The following is a 15,840-nucleotide window of genomic DNA, read 5'->3' as shown; positions in this document are numbered from 1 at the left end:
AAGCAAAGAAAATGCTCATCCAGAATTGCCGCTTCTAGTGGCCGGGGATTTGACCTAATTTCTACCAGAATATCACTTGTGCAACCAGAGGGAAAAAACTCCAGACCACCTTTACTCCACACACAGAGATGAGTACAAAGCACTCCGTCGCCATCGATTTGGAAAATCTGACCATAATTCTAACTTCCTGCATACGAGTACAAACTAAAGCAGGAAGTACCAGTGACTCACTCAATAGGGAAGTGGTCAGATGATGCGGATACTACGTTACAGGACTGTTGGTTAGCACAGACTGGAATATGTTCCGGGATTCATCCAATAGCATTGAGGAGTATACCATCTCAGTCACTGGCTTCATCAATAAGTGCATCAACGACGTCATCCCCACAGTGACCGTACGTACATATACCAACCAGAAGCCATGGATTACAGGTAACATCCGCCCCAAGCTAATGGCTAGAGCTGCCGCCTTCAAGAGGCGGGACACTAATCCGGACGCTTATAAGATATCCTGCTATGCACAGGAAAATCATCAATACAGGACAAATATTGAATCCTACTACACCAGCTCAGACGCTCAACGGATGTGGCAGGGCTTGCATACTATTACGGACTATAAAGGGAAACCCAGCCGCAAGCTAACCAGTTACGCGAGCCTACCAGATGGGCTAAATGGCTTTTATGCTTGCTTAAAGGCAAGCAACACTGAAGCATGCATGAGAGCACCAGCTGTTCCGGACAACTGTGTGATCACCCTCTCCCTAGCCGATGTGAGCAAGACCTTGAAACAGGTCAACATTCCCAAGGCTGCGGGGCCAGACGGATTACCAGGACGTGTACTCAGAGCATGCGCGGACCAACTGGCAAGTGTCTTCACTGACATTTTCAACCTCTCCCTGACCGAGTCTGTAATACATACGTTTCATGCAGACCACCAGACAAGAAGTGAGGTGGAAAGATAATGGTGAGGTGAGGTGGAAGGGTATGGTGAGGTGAGGTGGAAAGATAATGGTGGAGAAAGGTCAAGGGAAGCTATTTTCATATAGAGGGAGGGGTCTCTATACGCTATGCAAAGACAGAATACTATAAAGGCAGGACTCTGTAATATGAGAATTTAGTATTTTCCATGGAGGGGCTCAACTTTGTTACATTTGTAATTAAGTATTTTTTGAATTCACAAGTTCTAGTAAGAGTGTTATATTTCTGAGTCAATATTCCACCACACCAGTCAGTTGATTATTGACAAGTTTTTCCAACACTTTTGATGAACAGGTCAAAATAGAAATTGGCCTATAACAGTTAGGATCAGCTTGATCTCCACCTTTAAATAAAGGACCCACCGTGGCTGCCTTCCAAGCAATGGGAATCTGCCCAGAGAGGAGAAACAGGTTAAAAAGGTCAGAGATAGGCTTGGTGATGATAGGGGCAGCAACCTTAAAGAAGAAAGGGCCTAAACCATCTGAACCAGATGTTTTTTGGGGGTCAAGTTTAAGGAGCTCCTTCAGCACCTCGGACTGAGTGACCGCCTGCAGGAAAAACTTTGTAGCGGGATAGGGGGAAAAGTGGGAGGAGCATCGGGGATAGTGGTATTAGAAGGGGTGGAAGATGAAGAAATGTTGGACATGCAAGGAGGCATGGCTGAGTCAAATAGGAATCCCGACTTAAAGAGCTCCTTGTCAGTAACAACCACATTAAGGGACATGGGCAGCTGTGAGGAGGAGGGTTTATACTCCAGGTCTTTAACCGTTTTCCAGAACTTCTTGGGGTTAGACCCACAGAGCGAGAACTGGTCCTTAAAGTAACTAACTTTGTCCTTCCGGATTGCCTGAGTGCATTTATTTATAATTTGCCTGAATGAGAGCCAATCAATCTGAGTATGTGTGTGCCGAGCGATTTGCCAAATTGAATTATTGAGGTGGAGTCACTGCCAGATCACAGTCGAACCAGGGGCTGAATGTGTTTTCAATTCTCATTTTCTTTACAGGTGTGTATTTGTTAACGATAATGATAAATGGAACAAACAGAACATTATTTACTTGAATAATGTTTACATATCTTGCATTACTCATCTCATATGTTTCTACTGTATTCTAGAAGCCTAGAAGTAACATAGTAAACAATAATCCTGGACACTCAAATCAGTATGATATGTTACGTTTGGTATGAATACATAAGACAAAAGGAGGGTGGTTGGTAGGGTGTATGATGTGAACATCTAGCAACCCAAAGGTTGTGCATTCTAATCTCAAGGACAACTTTAGCATTTTAGCTAATTAGCAACTACTTACATTTGAGCTACTTTGCATGTTAGTTAACCCTTCCCCTAACTCCTAACCTTAATCCCTAACCCAGCTAACATTAGTCAAAACAAATTGTAATTTGTAACATACGTATTGCACATTTGTAATTGTATGAATTGTAATTCGTAACATAGCCGATCATACAAATTCATACGAAATGTAACAATTTGAATGTTTCAGATTTTTGTTTACTATGTTACCCCTGAGTCAAGGTTAACGGAAACTCAATCTTGTTTTCTCTGCTCATTTCCCTGCAGTGACAGAACCCTGATGACAAACAAGGGTCCAGCTCTACCATGAAATCCCCCTCATTTTGCCTCAGGCTCTTCCTCCTCATCTGCCTGGCCCCTCTGTTCTGTCTGGTGGGACAGGGGAGTGAGGGTGGGTGGGGTCCAAACTCTGACAGAAGCCACAACAACATCACCATCCTGCTGTGGCACTGGCCCTTTGGCCCCTCCTACAATTTGGAGGGAGACGTGTGCTGGAACCGTATCCCTGACTGCCGCCTGGTGGACCAGCGCTCTCTCTACCCCAGTGCTGACCTGGTGGTCTTCCACCACAGAGAGCTGATGAGCGAGCGGCCAGGAGCGGCTGCCCCTCCACCGGCCAAGGCACCAGAAGTGGGTCTGGCTCTCTCTGGAGTCCCCTGACAACAGATACCTGAAGCCCTTCAATAACGTGTTCAACTGGACCATGTCCTACCGCCGCAATGCCGATATCACCATGCCCTATGGTAAGCTGCTGCCGAAGGACTGTGATACTGGTAATGATAGCACAGAAGACATCATTCCCAAAAATAAGTCCATTCTGGCCTGCTGGGTTGTTAGTCACTATGAGCCTCAGCACAGAAGGAGCTTGGTGTACAAGAGCCTGAAAAGAAGCATCCCAGTGGAGCTGTATGGTCGCTTGAGAGGGAGTGTTTTGGCCTCCATCGACCTGCTGCCCACCATCTCAAGCTGCTACTTCTACCTGTCCTTTGAGAACTCCATCTCCAAGGATTACATCACTGAGAAGCTCTGGCGGAACGCTTACCAGGCAGGGGCGGTGCCTGTGGTTCTGGGTCCACCTCCAGATGACTACATAGCCGTGGCGCCGCCCAACTCCTTCATCCACGTTGAGGACTTTCCATCCACCAAGGAGCTGGGGAACTATCTCCGCCAGCTGCAACTGGACAAGGAGAGATATGCTGGGTACTTTGCATGGCAGCATAGCTATCAGGTGAAAGTGTATACAGACTGGAGGGAGAGGCTGTGTAGCATCTGCCCCCAGTATCACAGCCTGCCTGCTCAGAAGGTTTACCATGACCTGGAAGCCTGGGTCAGGAAGTGAAAACACACCCATGGTTCACTTTGGCAGCTCCTCAGACTTTCTGCATCCTAAATAGCACCCGTTTCACTATGCAGGTCCTTACATTTGACTAGGGCTCATAGGGTCTGGTCAAAAGTAGTGCACTATACAAGGGGAGTGACATTTAGGACACCTTTTAAAAAATGTGAAGGTGGTCTTCTCTAGGACCAGCTCTTTTCACATACCTCCCCACACAACTAATGTGTGAGAAAGAGAAAGTGGTTGAGCATTTATGGGTGATCTGTGTTACACATGCAGCATTTATATACACAATAGCATATTCACTAACTGCTGTTACGACACTGGTTGGCATGGAAAATAAAAAATATTTAATTGTGTGGTGCAAAAGTTACAAGTAACATCTTAAGGTTGCCCCAGAGAAATAGCCAGAGTTTCAATAAAATCATCAAATATGCTTTTATTTATAAACATGGGATTGTGTAAAAACTTTAGCCAAGAGATTTGAGTCACATTGAAGATGAAATTACTTCAACTACACAACAAGGCACTAGATTGTGCCTGCGCTGGGTGGCCATTTCAGATTTGTTTTGATCAAGTCTTTGTATAAGAGTGGTGATGTAATCAGCTCTCTAACAGCGACAACCATTAACAATACAGGTCCCTGATCATGTTAACATAAGTACCACTTTGGTTAATCCCTTTACCGCAGTGGCTACCATTAGATTAAAGACAGTTAGTCAACATATGCAATACAGGCATGGATAAAAACATAGCAAGATTTAAGGCAAATCAAAAAATGTATTTGTATCATACTTCCACTATGAGAGTATACCTTCTGGACAAGACTGCAAAGAATATTTAAAGAAATTGTATGTAAGACCTAATAGATAACCTCTGGACGAACTGCAACAAGACAAGGATATGCAAGATAAAGGGGGGGGGGAAAATCTAATAATTTTTAAAATAGCAAAAAAAGGTCAGACAACTTTGTGCAAAAACAATCTCACCGCAGATATTCAGAGCCAAGGGACTGGTGGAATGAAGAGGTAGAAAATAGCTACAGTGGGGAGAACAAGTATTTGATTACCTGCGAAATCGGCAGGTTTTGCTATTTATAAAGCATTTAGAGGTCTGTATTTTTATCATAGGTACACTTCAACTGTGAGAGAAGAAATCTAAAACAGAAATCCAGAAAAATCACATTGTATGATTTAAGTAATTAATTTGCATCACCTACCAACCAGTAAGAATTCCAGCTCTCACAGACCTGTTAGTTTTTCTTTAAGAAATCCTCCTGTTCTCCACTCATTACCTGCATAAAAGACACCTGTCCACACACTCAAACAGACTCCAACCGCTACACAATGGCCAAGACCAGGGAGCTGTGTAAGGACATCAGGGATAAAATTGTAGACCTGCACACGGCTGGGATGGGCTACAGGACAATAGGCAAGCATCTCGGTGAGAAGGCAACAACTGTTGGCGCAATTACTAGAAAATGGAAGAAGTTCAAGATGAAGGTCAATCACCCTCGGCCTTCCCTCAGTAAGAGCATTGAAGATGGGTCGTGGCTGGGTCTTCCAGCATGACAACAACCCAAAACACACAGCTAGGGCAACTAAGGAGTGGCTCCTTAAGAAGCATCTCAAGGTCCTGGAGTGGCCTAGCCAGTCTCCAGACCTGAACCCAATAGAACACCTTTGGAGGGAGCTGAAAGTCCGTATTGCCCAGCGACAGCCCCGAAACCTGAAGGATCTGGAGAAAGTCTGTATGGGGGAGTGGGCCAAAATCCCGGCTGCAGTGTGCGCAAACCTGGTCAAGAACTACAGTACTACAGGAAATGTATGATCTCTGTAATTGCAAACAAATGTTTCTGTACCAAATATTAAGTTCTGCTTTTTTGATATATCAAATACTTATGTCACGCAATAAAATGCAAATTAATTGTTTAAAAATCATACAATGTGATTTTCTGGATTTTGGATTTAGATCCCGTCTCTCGCAGTTGAAGTGTACCTATGATAAAAATGACAGGCCTCTACATGCTTTGTAAGTAGGAAAGCCTGCAAAATCGGCAGTGTATCAAATACTTGTTCTCCCCACTGTATGTTGGGTGGGAATGGGAGGCCATATGGCCAGAGCTGGTTTAGAGAACTGGAACACATTTAGCTGGTCAGGTGACCCACCAATCCAGGGTGCAGGGCCTGCTTAAAGACTTCTGGCCTCTGGAGGGGGGGCATGTAGAAAGTGGGGGCCCCGGTGTGGCTGGATAGGTGGTACCCCTGCCCAGGGAGGGGGGATTGGGTCATATGCGGGGGAGGTGGACTCTGCTCGTAGTACTGTTCTTCACACTCCTCGTCGAAAGGGAGGGCCAGGCGCTTGCCCTTCTGTCTGCGGTTACAGAACCACACACGCACCACCTGCCAAACACAAGTCACATGCTGTCCAGAAAACACTACATTTCCCCACTTCCTTAATTTTTAAAATATAGAACCTGACAGTGTCAGACGAGTCATCACATACATCACTAAGATTCAAACCATGGAAACACAGGAAAAGCATATTTACCATAAATGAATTTAGAGTCCATTTCATTTAAGAGCCAATTAGACTAAACAGCCATGCACGGTTGGGGAAATAAAGGCCAGTAGGCGACAAAGGAATTGAGGGAAGGCTGTATCAGTGTGGGACTCACATCTCTCTCCAGACACAGGTCATCTGCAATGTGTGTGATGTCCTGGGTGTTGGGCTTGGGGCACTTGACAAAGTAGGACTCTAGAGCCGTGCGCACAGAACCCTCCAGACTGGTCCGCCGCTTCCTCTTCCTGGTGTCCACAAACACCCGCTCGATCTTGTACATCTGGGGATACAAGCATACTCACACACATACTCACATTCAGACTGGGACATTACAGTGTATGTTGGTCCATTGCAGAGGACATAACTATATTGGTTCCCCCCAAAAGGGCCTCCCCTCAAATACCAAATGCAAAAGTTGAATAGATAACATTTAATGGTGAACATTTTCTAATAAATTTTACTCTGGTTGGCCATGGTAAGTTCATGGCCAACTCGATGGAATCCTAGACACATTGTGCAAACCTGATGCTGCTCTGTACCAGCTGTGATTCTAAGCAAAAACAAAGATATCTGATAAAGAGTTCGATTAGAAGAATACTCACATCCTGGGGGTTGTCAGAGGTCTCAGCCTCATTCAGCCATCTCCGAAGCAGGGGCTTCAGCTTGCACATATTCTTGAAGCTGAGCTGGAGGGCTTCGAAACGACAGATTGTAGTCTGGCTGAACATCTTGCCTAAACAGAGAACGAGTCATTGTCAGCAGTTAACACTAGGGATTAATATTTTCCCAAAAATCTACCAAGTCGCAATACCAGGAATAATTCATATGTATCCTGGGAAATACGCAAAAATCGGAGCGTTTAAAACCAAGATATGGTCGCTTAGGATTCTCCCTAAATAAGATTGTCGCTGAGCCAAATTGGAGTCTTGGCTGCGACACTATTGAAAGATTTCACAACCAAGAGAAACTAATATTTTGTAATGAGTCACAGTTCCCCAATAACATTATTGCGAATTAGGTAGTTGATCAGAGCATTATCATGTTCCGCAATTAATTCAGCGCATTTCATCAGCATGCTTAGGCTACCTCGACACAGACATGCACTAACAGCAGCCAAACAAAGTCAATGATCAAAGTGATTACGCGTGCTAGATAAACGAATACCAAAACTTTATTTGGCAAAATCGAGTGGATTATACAGATTGCAGGTCAGCCCATGAATAACGGGAGATGAAGAGGAACTTGTTTAAATATCAAGGCATCTTAACCGGGGCAGACTGTGTTTACACACTCTACCGACGCTCTCACAGAGAGAGCAATGCGAGACAGCGCAGAGAAGAGGGGGAAACGTTTTATTTTATTTACATGCGTATGCGAGAAGTGATTTGGTAATGCCACCTATGGATTACAGAAAAAAAAGTTAGAGGGACGATATGAAAAAACCCTAAACCCACTGTTCCTAGGCAGTCATTGAAAATAAGAATTTGTTCTTAACTGACTTGCCTGGTTGAATAAAGGTAAAAAAATACAGGGCTACTACGTGAGTAAATAGAGCAATTACACTTGATTTACGCTACATTATTGCATGCTAAATGTTTGATCAGTGAGAGGAGCAAACGAATAAATGAGCTACCATTTCCACTTGTCTGTATATTTGGTCCAAATTATATCTGGCTGGACCTTGGCTTTTGGTCGGGTGTAGAAAAGGCTACTTACTACGCGAGTGAAGCGCAAAATCCACTTGTATAACATGCTAGCAAAATGTTCTGATCAGCTAATATATGAGCAAGCTATCAAAAATATGTTAATTAGCACAGACTCCAATTTAGCTAACATTTCCCCAGATTAAATTGTTAACAAATATCTAAACGGAGATTCAGTGAAAACAAAGATCTGACATTGACTAGTCCCCCACTCGTCTCAAATCAGCGACATGGCGCTGTCCCAATGAAAACGGTGCTGAAATCATAATCTAGTTTACCACACACACACGACTATAGCTTTAAAAAATGTGTACAAGTTTTATATCACTTTGGGAGTTTCAGTATGAGCAAGAACTTGACAAATGCCTTCAATTGCATTAGCCTACTTAATTCCAATATTTCAATCATTCAGCTGAACATAAGGTGAGTTTTCCTCTGCACTTTTTCTCGGCCCAATGGCTGTTTCCGGTCTCCTCACTCAGCTGCCGCCCGCCACATTGTTTTCATCACCAGTTCGAATCGATATAGTGCATGGTTGTCCAGTTAGGGCTCATTTAATTTATGTGATGTTGAACCAGTCCTGGGCTTCAGCTCACTGGTCTTGGTTTAGAACGGGATCGAATTTTCAGTTCTGATGAGAGGTCTAAAGTGCATTCGGATCTGGTGTGCTTTGAATGTATGGCGATTGTGTGAAGTAAATACACTATGCCTCCATGGGACAACCTGTTTGGATAATGGAAATATATATATACTTTTTAAATGGCACAATATGCTGCTGCACAAAGTGACACTGCAACAACTACAGTAGATTTCAAACAAGGACCATAGTATTCTATGGTTTCTTACGCCAATTTAACGGAACACTCAGTAAATTCAAAGACCAAGCATGCATTAATATTCACCAGCTCACATTGGCAAGGTTAGGCTGTGACAGTTTTAGTGTACGCCTAATCCAAACTCACCATAAAGGTTGCCTAGTGCCATTCCTACATCTGCTTGTGTGAAACCCAGTGTTATACGCGTGTGCTTCAGCTCCTTGGCGAACTGTTCCAGCTCCTCAGTTGAAGGGTTCTCCTGTTAAAAAGAGGCACACTTACCAAAGACTTCAGGAAACACTGTCCATCCCTTCACTTTTTTTTAATTAATAGGCAGGCTCCAGGGTAAACAAGCTAATAGGACATCATGGGGATAACGGTACATAGGCCTATTTTCAGACTCACCTCTTCCTCCGAGTCGCTGCACCCACCGCTGGTGCTGGAGGATCCATTGCTTTGGGTTTGCGCCTGGGGCGCTTGGGCACCTTGGCTTGCGCTCCCGTTGAACGTGATCCCGGGTAACCCATTGCTGGGGGGTGACGGCGAGAGCGATGGGGATGTTGAAGACGATGTTGAGGGTATGGAGTTGAGGTTTTGAATATTGGAACTCTCAGCAGTGATGTGGGGAAGGCCGGGCCAAAACGAGGGGTTCCATGGGGTCGAGTAGTAAACCCCGTGAGGCACAGCGGACGACGGAGTTGGATACTGTTGAATCTTTACCTCATACTCGTCATTGACATCCTTCTCAATCTTTATATCAGGCATTTTGATTTGGTCCCTGGCTTCGGCAATGGGTGGGCTCAGGTTTGTGGCCTGCGTAGTCACTGCAACCCTCGGAACTTGGCCGGTGTATTCGGGAGCGGCGATGGGATACCAGTGTTTGGGTTGGCAAAAGTCACCGGTTTGTAAATCGGGGGCCCTATAGTCACCACCGACTGGTGGGAATTGGAAAAAGGTTTGAGGTGTTGGAGGCAACCCATTGTATGCAGTCTTGTTGAATAGAAGACTGTGGTGCTGTAGAACGCCATGAGGGATCTGGAGCGACGTGCCTCCAAACGCTTCTTGACTCAAGGCCTGGGCGTACATTGGTCGGCTGAAGTCATCCGGCCGGCTGTTGCAATCAGAAAGAGGGCTCTGAGATCGCTCCGACATTCTCCTTGATTTGAATATCAGACAATGTGGTTCAGGCACTTGGTTATAGTCAATGACACGCTTGCAGTCTACACCGTCTATATACCCATTACGCAAGATAGAACATCGTTTCTGAACGGCCTGTCCCGAACACTTGAGGGTGGCAAGAAAATGTCCAAACGCCAGCGTTCTTTGAGCAATTCCTTAAAGGGTGAAAATCAATCCCGAAAGTTTCTCTTCACGCTGTGTGGAAACAAACCTGTACAGAAATAGAAGCCTGTGTGCGAGATACACATCAACTGTAGTCCATTGAGGCTCGAGTTCACCACCTACTTCACCTTCAAATGGCCGTCTCACAACTCCCCAGCTCCACAGTTTTTTAAAAATCAATCGGTGTTGGGATGTTAATTGCCTCGCCTCCCATTGGCCGAGAGAGACAATCAAACAATCCATTGTGAATTTGCTAACGAACTTGATTTTTTTCCCTTCACGGCGAGATAACGGTCTATGCTATCCCGGATCATTGGGACGTACCTACCCCCCACTGAAGTTGAAATGTAAATGGCTAGGTAAGGGTTGTTTAAGGTTAGGTTAAGGGTAGGGGTTAAAGTTTAGTGTAGGGACGTCCCAAAGATCCCCGATAACACTGACCATGAGATAACAGGTAAGCTAGTGCGCGTGCTTTCCCCTTGAAAACTTGACTGAAAAAAATTTATAGTAAATATTCGTCTTCCTGAGAAAATGTAAATAACACAAGCTCAGGTGTCTATGCAAAAATCCTGTGAGCAATTAAAGGAAATTATCTAGTAAAAAGTTAATTCACGACTTCAATGTTGATCCATTTAATATATTTAGCCTACGTGACGAAGTAGTAAATACATATTCAGTCACGTAGCCAAATTATCTAATATGCATGTAGCGTTGTGTGGACATTGTTTAACCTTAACTAGCTCGATATTAAAAGTGATTTGGGATAGCCTACATGCAAGCAGATGTATTTAAATACAGACCAGAATTACATATTTTGACTCACTCATTATAAAATGTTGGCTTATAGGCCAAGAAAGTATAGGCAAAATTGTGTTCAAATCAACAATAACATTTAATGTAACATTTGGGCAACCTTGCTGATCATGCTCAACTTATATCCATTTTATATTACACTATAAAAAAATAGGTTATATAAATATTATTTTTCATAGCCTAAAAAGCAAATTTTGTGCAAAAATAATTATCGAGTAAGTGAGATCACATTCGATCCAAATTTAAATAGCATAGACCCATATTTTCGCTTGCTGAATTTTCTGGCTAATTGTTAGAATTTAACATGTAAAAAAAATTGTGGGAAAATTCTTTCAATTTGATAAAATGGAAATTATAACCGACTCCATGCATTTCCATTGAGGTTTAGACTTACACAAAACACATTGGCCTCATGTGACCCACAATCATTAGTGAAGTTAACCAATAAAGAATTAGGTTCATGTTTTGTCATATTTCACAATGTTTGGACCATCCTTTTGGCCGAGAGACAATGCCTATAATGTGATGGCGCTGTAGCCTAATTACATGGATATCAGTAAACTGAGAAGGACTCCTATATATATATATATATATATATAAAAAAAATATATATGCCATTTAGCAGACGCTTTTATCCAAAGCGACTTACAGTCATGTGTGCATACATTCTGACTCCTGTTTCAGAAATACATGTGAAAGGGTCAGTAAGTCTAGAAATTAAAAGCAGTCTTATGACATTTCAAAATAGACAATTAACTCAACGAATGATGCACATGATGGTTGAACTTTTCTGAAGTGACAACTTTACGCTCAATTTTACATACAGAAACCAATTTTTGCCCATGTAAAATCAGGACAACGCAGAGGAAATTACTAAAACAACTAAAAGCATCCAGTCGAATTTATACTAGCCTTGATGGGTGTATTGAAAAGAGTGGATGGCCGTCGCACCGATACAGATACGCACCCCCATAGCGAGTCGTTTGCTTCAGATTGTGGCAGGAAGACGCGCCGCGGGAGGAGTGGGGATGTCATTGTGCGACTTGGCCCGGGGGCACCCCGCGGCTTTTAGTCCTTGAGTAGCGATGGCCGACCATTAGCTCCTTTTCAGACACGAACAATAAGTCGAAACCCTTTGATTCCGGCCCACACACACCTACCCCCTACCCTGAATGAAACACTCATGTCCAGAGAGTGACTTATTTGAGTAGTTGGTTAATGATGTTATTAAAGTTATAGCATTTGTACATTGCTATGTGCAGTGTGAATATGAGATGAATGAACATGGTGTCGGGGCATCTCTAGCCCCCCTCAGAGCATGTGCAGACCAGGTGGCTGGAGTGTTTAAAGACATATTCAATCTTTCCCTATCCCAGTCTGCTGTTCCCTCTTGCTTCAAGTTGTCCACCATTGTTCTTGTACCCAAGAAAGCAGAGGTAACTGAACTAAATGACTATCACCCCCTTCTGCCACTATGAAGTGCTTTGAGAGGTTAGTTAAGGATCACATCACTTCCAACTTACCTGACACCCTAGACCAGGGGTGGGCAACTCCAGTCCTTGATGGCCTGATTGGTGTCACACTTTTTCTCCATCCCCAGCAAACACAGCTGATTAATCTAATTGCATTCTAAACTGAAGATTAACCCTGCTACCATCGAGAAGGAGGAGACAGTACAGGTGCATCAAGCTGGGAACAAGAGAATGAAAAACAGCTTCAATCTCAAGGCCATCAGACTGTTAAACAGTCACCACTAGCCGGCCTATGCCCAGTACCTTGCCCTGAACGTTAGTCACTGGTCACTTTAATATTTAACTGTTTTACCCATTTCATATGTACACTACCATTCAAACGTTTGAATGTTTTGGGTCAATTAGAAATGTTCTTGTTTTTTAAAGAAAAGCATAACATCAAATTGATCAGAAATACAATGTAGACATTCTTACTGTTTTAAATTACTATTGTAGCTGGAAACGGCTGATTGTTTATTAATGGAATAGGTACATACAGTGGGGCAAAAAAGTATTTAGTCAGCCACCAATTGTGCAAGTTCTCCCACTTAAAAAGATGAGAGGCCTGTAATTTTCATCATAGGTACACTTCAACTATGACAGGCAAAATGAATTTATTTGCAAATATCTGTCATAGTTGAAGTGTACCTATGACGAAAATTACAGGCCTCTCATCTTTTTAATTGGGAGAACTTGCACAATTGGTGGCTGACTAAATACTTTTTTGCCCCACTGTACATACATACATTCTGTACCAAATATTAAGTTCTGCTTTTCTGATGTATCAAATACTTATGTCATGCAATAAAATGCAAATGAATAACTTCAAAATCATATGTGATTTTCTGGATTTTTGTTTTAGATTCCGTCTCTCACAGTTGAAGTGTACCTATGATAAAAAATGACAGACCTCTACATGCTTTGTAAGTAGGAAAACCTGCAAAATCGGCAGTGTATCAAATACGTGTATATATATATATGTGTGTGAGAGAACAATATATTTGATATACTGTACCGATTTTGTATATGTGTATATATATTTTATATATTTATATATATATATATGTGTATATATATTTTATATATATATATATATAGATATATATATATATAGTGGAGAGAACAAGTATTTGATACACTGCCGATTTTGCAGGTTTTCCTACTTACAAAGCATGTAGAGGTCTGTAATTTTATATGTATATATGTGTATATGTATATGTATATGTATATATGTATATGTATATGTATATATACACACACATACACACACACACACTTTTTTAAATTATTATTTTTTTTGTACTTCCGGCGCCGACAGAGATGGCTGCCTCGCTTCGCGTTCCTAGGAAACTATGCAGTTTTTTAGTTTTTTTTACATGTTATTTCTTACATTAGTACCCCAGGTCATCTTAGGTTTCATTACATACAGTCGAGAAGAACTACTGAATATAAGATCAGCGTCAACTCACCATCAGTACGACCAAGAATATGACTTTCGCGAAGCGGATCCTGTGTTCTGCCTTTCACCCAGGACAACGGAATGGATCCCAGCTGGCGACCCAAAAAAACGACTTCTTAAAAGAGGGAAACGTAGCGGTCTTCTGGTCAGACTCCGGAGACGGGCTCATCGTGCACCACTCCCCAGTATACTTCTCGCCAATGTCCAGTCTCTTGACAACAAGGTTGATGAAATCCGAGCAAGGGTAGCATTCCAGAGGGACATCAGAGACTAACGTTCTTTGCTTCACGGAAACATGGCTCACTGGAGAGACGCTATTGGAGTCGGTGCAGGCAGCTGGTTTCTCCACGCATCGCGCCGACAGAAACAAACATCTTTCTGGTAAGAATTGGGGCGGGGGCGTATGCCTTATGGCTAACGAGACGTGGTGTGGTCACAAAAGCATACAGGAACTCAAGTCCTTCTGTTCACCTGATTTAGAATTCCTTACAATCAAATGTAGACCGCATTATCTACCAAGGGAATTCTCTTCGATTATAATCACAGCCGTATATATTCCCTCCCAAGCAGACACATCGATGGCTCTGAACAAACTTTATTTGACTCTTTGCAAACTGGAATCCATACATCCTGAGGCTGCATTCATTGTAGCTGGGGATTTTAACAAGGCTAATCTGAAAACAAGACTCCCTAAATTTTATCAGCATATCGATTGCGCAACCAGGGCTGGCAAAACCTTGGATCAGTGCTATTATAACTTCCACGACGCATATAAGGCCCTGCCCCGCCCTCCTTTCGGAAAAGCTGACCACGACTCCATTTTGCTGATCCCTGCCTACAGACAGAAACTAAAACAAGAAGCTCCCGCGCTGAGGTCTGTTCAACGCTGTTCCGACCAATCTGATTCCACACTCCAAGACTGCTTCCATCACGTGGACTGGGATATGTTTCATATTGTGTCAGACAACAACATTGACAAATACGCTGATTCGGTGTGAGAGTTCATTAGAACGTGCGTTGAAGATGTCGTTCCCATAGCAACGATTAAAACATTCCCAAACCAGAAACCGTGGATTGATGGCAGTGAAACTGAAAGCGCGAACCACTGCTTTTAATCAGGGCAAGGTGACCGGAAATATGACCGAATACAAACAGTGTAGCTATTCCCTCCGCAAGGCAATCAAACAAGCTAAGCGTCAGTATAGAGACAAAGTAGAATCTCAATTCAACGGCTCAGACACAAGAGGTATGTGGCAGGGTCTACAGTCAATCACGGATTACAAAATGAAAACCAGCCCAGTCACGGACCAGGATGTCTTGCTCCCAGGCAGACTAAATAACTTTTTTGCCCGCTTTGAGGACAATACAGTGCCACTGACACGGCCTGCAACCAAAACATGCGGCCTCTCCTTCACCGCAGCCGAGGTGAGTAAAACATTTAAACGTGTTAACCCTCGAAAGGCTACAGGCCCAGACGGCATCCCCAGCCGCGCCCTCAGAGCATGCGCAGACCAGCTGGCTGGTGTGTTTACAGACATATTCAATCAATCTCTATTCCAGTCTGCTGTTCCCACATGCTTCAAGAGGGCCACCATTGTTCCTGTTCCCAAGAAAGCTAAGGTAACTGAGCTAAACGACTACCGTCATCATGAAGTGCTTTGAGAGACTAATCAAGGACCATATCACCTCCACCCTACCTGACACCGTAGACCCACTCCAATTTGCTTACCGCCCAAATAGGTCCACAGACGATGCAATCTCAACCACACTGCACACTGCCCTAACCCATCTGGACAAGAGGAATACCTATGTGAGAATGCTGTTCATCGACTACAGCTCGGCATTCAACACCATAGTACCCTCCAAGCTCGTCATCAAGCTCATCAAGCTCGGGGTCGAGACCCTGGGTCTTGACCCCGCCCTGTGCAACTGGGTACTGGACTTCCTGATGGGCCGCCCCCAGGTGGTGAGGGTAGGCAACAACATCTCCACCCCGCTGATCCTCAACAC

The 15,840-nt window shown here is 43.5% G+C and overlaps 2 protein-coding genes across 3 annotated transcripts; one reads left to right on the top strand and one right to left on the bottom strand.

The window, feature by feature from the left end:
• The first annotated feature begins 2,596 nt into the window (after window positions 1–2,596).
• On the top strand, window positions 2,597–4,548 carry LOC118387470 (alpha-(1,3)-fucosyltransferase 7). The gene is given in 2 exon segments (XM_035775865.2): window positions 2,597–2,875; window positions 2,877–4,548. Coding segments are annotated over 2 exon segments (1,032 nt in total). The 3' UTR covers window positions 3,630–4,548.
• LOC118387469 (POU domain, class 5, transcription factor 1-like) lies at window positions 4,046–10,690 on the bottom strand. 2 transcript variants are annotated; one of them, XM_035775864.2, is made up of 5 exons: window positions 9,112–10,690; window positions 8,854–8,962; window positions 6,791–6,921; window positions 6,304–6,468; window positions 4,046–6,028 (listed from the first exon to the last, which is right to left on the bottom strand). In XM_035775864.2, the coding sequence occupies exons 1-5, from the start codon at window positions 9,856–9,858 to the stop codon at window positions 5,774–5,776; spliced, it is 1,407 nt and encodes a 468-aa protein (XP_035631757.1). In that variant the 5' UTR covers window positions 9,859–10,690; the 3' UTR covers window positions 4,046–5,773. The 2 variants fall into 2 exon arrangements, with proteins under 2 accessions (XP_035631757.1, XP_035631756.1); XM_035775863.2 differs by having other exon boundaries at window positions 8,854–8,965; window positions 9,112–10,667.
• Window positions 10,691–15,840: the final 5,150 nt, after the last annotated feature.

Source organism: Oncorhynchus keta, chromosome 9 (assembly GCF_023373465.1).
Source record: "Oncorhynchus keta strain PuntledgeMale-10-30-2019 chromosome 9, Oket_V2, whole genome shotgun sequence".
NCBI classification, from domain to species: domain Eukaryota; kingdom Metazoa; phylum Chordata; class Actinopteri; order Salmoniformes; family Salmonidae; genus Oncorhynchus; species Oncorhynchus keta.
Note: the sequence above shows the minus strand (reverse complement) of the source record. Positions and strands in the feature narration are given on the sequence as shown.